At 36.9% G+C, this 4,427-nt stretch overlaps 1 protein-coding gene across 6 annotated transcripts in view; it reads left to right on the top strand.

Moving 5' to 3' along the window:
* LOC106875972 (uncharacterized) overlaps positions 1-4,427 on the top strand; it is a 27,957-nt gene that overhangs the window by 2,535 nt on the left and 20,995 nt on the right. For 2 of the 6 annotated variants that reach the window (XM_014924315.2, XM_052971801.1), the window contains exon 2: positions 2,500-2,589. In XM_014924315.2, the coding sequence (XP_014779801.1) occupies positions 2,509-2,589 (81 nt within the window). In that variant the 5' untranslated portion in view covers positions 2,500-2,508. Of the gene's footprint in view, positions 1-609; positions 1,185-2,478; positions 2,590-4,427 lie in introns of those variants that run through there. The other 4 variants (XM_052971802.1, XM_052971803.1, XM_052971805.1 and 1 more) reach the window with 3 other exon arrangements.

Here is a 4,427-nt window from a genome sequence, read left to right as displayed (position 1 = left end):
AAGAAACAGGTATGTAAAATTTATTTTAATAGCATACTTTTCTGTTAGAAAATGTTTTTTCTTACACACGTGCGCTCCTCGCCTCATTGAGGTAGGGGTAAAAACCATTTCGGAAAAATTCTTTCCCATAAATCTCTATATACTCTAAATCTACAGCATCTAAGCGGTATTTGTTCCAAATTTCGTTAAAAGATATCTATTTTTCTGGAAGTTATGAGGCAACAAAGATGGGGGTGGGGTACACATCTGTAGTTATGCCATCTATCTATATATATGAGCCTTTCTGCTTTGCATAACCACTGACTAGAGAGGAAGTTTCATAGATACAGAAGAAAGATACAGATAGTTTCATAGATCGAAAGAAAGAAAGAAAGCGGTTCGTTCTTTCAACTTGTTAAAAATATAGTCAGTATTTATGAAACACTCTCTCTCTTGGTCACCGACCATCACTTTATTTCTTTCTTTGTCTCTCTCTCTCTCGGTCACCGACCATCACTTTCTTTCTCTCTCTCTCTCTCTCTCTCTCGGTCACCGACCATCGCTTTCTTTCTTTCTTTCTTTCTTTCTTTGTCTAACATTTCTTCTGTATCTATGAAACTATCTGGATCTTTCTTCTGTATCTATGAAACTTCCTCTCTAGTCAGTGGTTATGCAAAGCAGAAAGGCTTCCCCAGTCATTTCCCATCCCTCCTTTACGGAAAAGGCCGATTAGATGTAAACAAAGCCATGTGCTTCAATGACAGTAATTGTCATTACATCGAAACATAGCCCACTTCCCTTCGCCCGTCGCTCGACATACGAAGAGAGGCTTTCGGCCACAAGAAAGGCGATGCCACCTTTATCGTTTCTTCCTTTCTAGTCAGCACCGTGCATTCCGCACTCTTTCACTCTCTACAGACAGACAACCTTTTTCTACATTATCAACTACTAACAAGCGAGCCAACCTTGTCACTATCACTAGAATTGCTGCTGTATCTGTAACTACTTGTCGGGCAAACGAACAGATCTATGTAAACAATATTTCTTCCTTCTTGGTGTTGATTCTTCGATGTTTGTTGGTACTCCGTCGCGAGATCCTTCAAGCGTTACATCTACACGCTACATTTAGTAGTGGGCTACATCATATCGATCTGATATCACATCTTTCATACAGCCCGCTACGAAGTTCCTGCGGAAAACAACAGGTAATCGAAACTGTGCCGGGAAGTGCTGCTCTTGGTTAAGGCTGTCGCAAAAGCGGGTGCTGCTCCTTGGTCTGGCTGACACAAAAGAGAGAGTGTTGCTCCTTGGTCATAGCTGACACATAAGAGAAAGAGATAGGAAATTCTCTGTTATATAGACTTACGGTCAGTAATGTAGATCAAACCCTAAACAAAGGACTGACCTTTCCTTGACCAGCACAGGTCCCGAGGGGTGGGGTCGAGTGTTTCCTCATCAATCATCTAGTGTGGAGAGGATTTACCGCTCGTTTTGACAAGCAACAAGCAGATGGATTTGGTTTCAGGCAAGGTCAAGCTAGATCCTTACATATATATATATATATATACACACACACATGCGTGTCTTTGTGTCTGTGTTTGTTCCTCCTCCCCATCACCGCTTGACAACCGGTGTTGGTGTGTTGATGCCTCCATTACTTAGCAGTTCGGGAAAAGACAACGATAGAATAAGTACTGTGCTTAAAAAATAAGTCCTGGGGTCAATTTGTTCGACTAAAACCCTCTGAGGCGGTGCCAGCGTGGTCGCAGTCAAATGAGCAAAACAAGTAAAAGAAAAAATGAATTATAGACTAAAACATTTTCGGCTGTTTATTGAAACTCTCTCAACTAACTTGTCAAATTCAATTATATGCAATAGTTGGGTTTCGAGATTTAAATTTGCTTATTTTTCAAGATTTTAATTCTTGTGTATGAGAGGGGCCCACCGAATTCAAAATCCCCCGGGCACCTCATGGTTTAAATCTGGTCCTGGTTACCGAGGGCTACAACTAAACTCCCCATTTTTTCTGGGAAATGTCATCCATCATCCGCTGCTTTACTCCCCCACTTTTTTTTTTACCTCCTTTTTTCATTTTTTTTTTTGAAGTGTATATTAATAGCATGTTTAAAAAAATATTTTCTTTATATATCCGGGACATAGAAGCAGCACATTTTTCTGTCTATTTATTCTGAAGATTTTGATTCTGGTTTATTTCGAAAGGTAGATACCAATATAATGACGTTGCTGCTGGAGATGTTATTATCCTGACCATGATCTGACTAAAGCTATTTTTATTTACTGTATCATTATACTGACAGACGCCAATATAATGACGTTGCTGCTGGAGATGTTATTATACCAACCATGATCTGACTAAAGCTATTTTTGTTTACTGTATCGTTATATTGATAGACGCCAATATATGATGTTGCTGTTGGAGTTATTATCTTGACAATGATCTGACTAAAGCTATTCTTATTTACTGCATCGATATTTCAGTCGTGACTAAATTTATTACAGAAAGACACTATGAAACGATTTTTAACGGCAGTTACCCTGACACTGTTGTTTATTCGCAACTTCGCCATGAGCCCTAACCGGACAGATAATGTAAGTATGACAATTCATGCAACAATTTCACTTTGGCAATTAATGTATTTTTATCTCGTTATCCAGTTTTTTTTGCTTCATCTTTTGAAATAACTATCTTTTTATGACATTTGTTTTTTCAAGTTGATTTTTCCTTTCAAACCGAAGTAATTTGTTTTATCATTTATGTTATAAATATGACAGTCAGGAAATGAATCAGCAGCGATTTATTTCTCCGAACTCAACTTGTTTAACCATTCTATATAAATCTATATATTTTTTTCTCTTTCTTCTCTTTTTTCCCCCCGCTTTTTCTTCTTTTTTTTTTGTTTGTGTTCCGCTTTTTCTTTTCTATTTGGTTTTGTTCCTTCCCCCCCCCTTTCTTTGTCTTTCTTTTGTCAAACCAATATTGAGGTGGAAAATCTGGTAAGAAATATGTTCTAAAATTTAAATTTATAATTCCTTCTGCTAAATATTAATAAAAGTAATATTTTCTGAGGGAAAAAAAGTTAATAGTAATACAGTTAACTGTAATTTACATGCAAGTAATATTTTGGCAAAGGTAAAGAATACGCACACCCCGTGTTTAGGGTTAGAGTTACGCCGAAAACTGGTGGTGTGCGTATTCTTTACCTCCGCTTAATATTTAATTATACTATAATTAGATTATACTGTAATTAAATTAGTCGACGTATAATTTTATATATTATGTGCTCAATGATACTATTCAATAACCGTTAGTGGTAAATCGAAGTTCAATGAGGCCTTAACTCCCACATTTTTCAGCTCCAAGAGCTCCCTTTTTCAGGAGCAAAATCCTTTTTACACAGTCCATAACACTAGAATTTTCGAATATGTGCATAAATATCACATATATAAAGATGACAATGTGTCTGTGTGAATCCCAAAAACTCCAGAACTACACAACCAATTTCATTCCAAATTAACACATGCCTTACTTAGGGTTCATGTAGTGTCTTAGGCGAAAACAATTTTTAACTCCTTGCATAGTTCGAGCCCACAGCAATATCATATCTCCTCCCCTATTTCACTATTACGTGTCAAAAGTGAAACAATAACATCACTCTACTGTAATGTCAGATACTTTCACTTTAACACTGAAACTATTCCACTATTTCAGTATTACATGTCAAAAGTGAAACAACATGTTGCTACTGTAATTTCAAATACTTTCACTTTAATACTTTCAATTTCATACTGAAACTATTAAAGTAAAACTATACTCTCACATATATACAGGCATACTATAAGACCCAAGTTAAAAACAATTCAACTTCTCTGGTTGACATTAACACCCTCACCCCCAATAGGGGCCTGCATTCCCACATTTTACAGCTCCGTGAGCTCCATTTTTCAGGAGCAAAATCCTTTTTACAGGTTCCAAAAGACTGAAATTTTGGAATTTGCGCATAAAGATCAATAGTATGGGATACATGTCTCATGATTAGAATTTTTTTAGGGTGTGTAAAGAGGGAAAGAACCCTCATGTGCAATTTTGATGAAATTCGATTCATATGTATTTCAGTTCTTTACCGAAAATATAAGAGAAAAGTCTCATCCTTCAATTGCATGTAACACGGGCAACGCCTGGTATCTCTGCTAGTATATATATATATGCGTACAGGACGTCACCAACAGTAAACAATATGTAATACAAAAACAAATGGGTTCAGTACACAAGCAATGAGAGAAAAAAATGGAAAACAAGACAAGTAACGCAAAGAATGACCCTTCCTCAGTTGTCAGTTGTCTATCTACTCCTCATTTTGAGCATTCGATGACAATATGAGTCTTCGGGCCGACCAAAGCCTTTTTAGTCGATTTGGTAGACGGAAACT

This window comes from Octopus bimaculoides, chromosome 11 (genome assembly GCF_001194135.2).
Source record: "Octopus bimaculoides isolate UCB-OBI-ISO-001 chromosome 11, ASM119413v2, whole genome shotgun sequence".
Classification (NCBI taxonomy): Eukaryota; Metazoa; Mollusca; class Cephalopoda; order Octopoda; family Octopodidae; genus Octopus; species Octopus bimaculoides.
The sequence above is the reverse complement of the archived record's forward strand: the minus strand, read 5'-3'. Positions and strand labels throughout refer to the sequence as shown.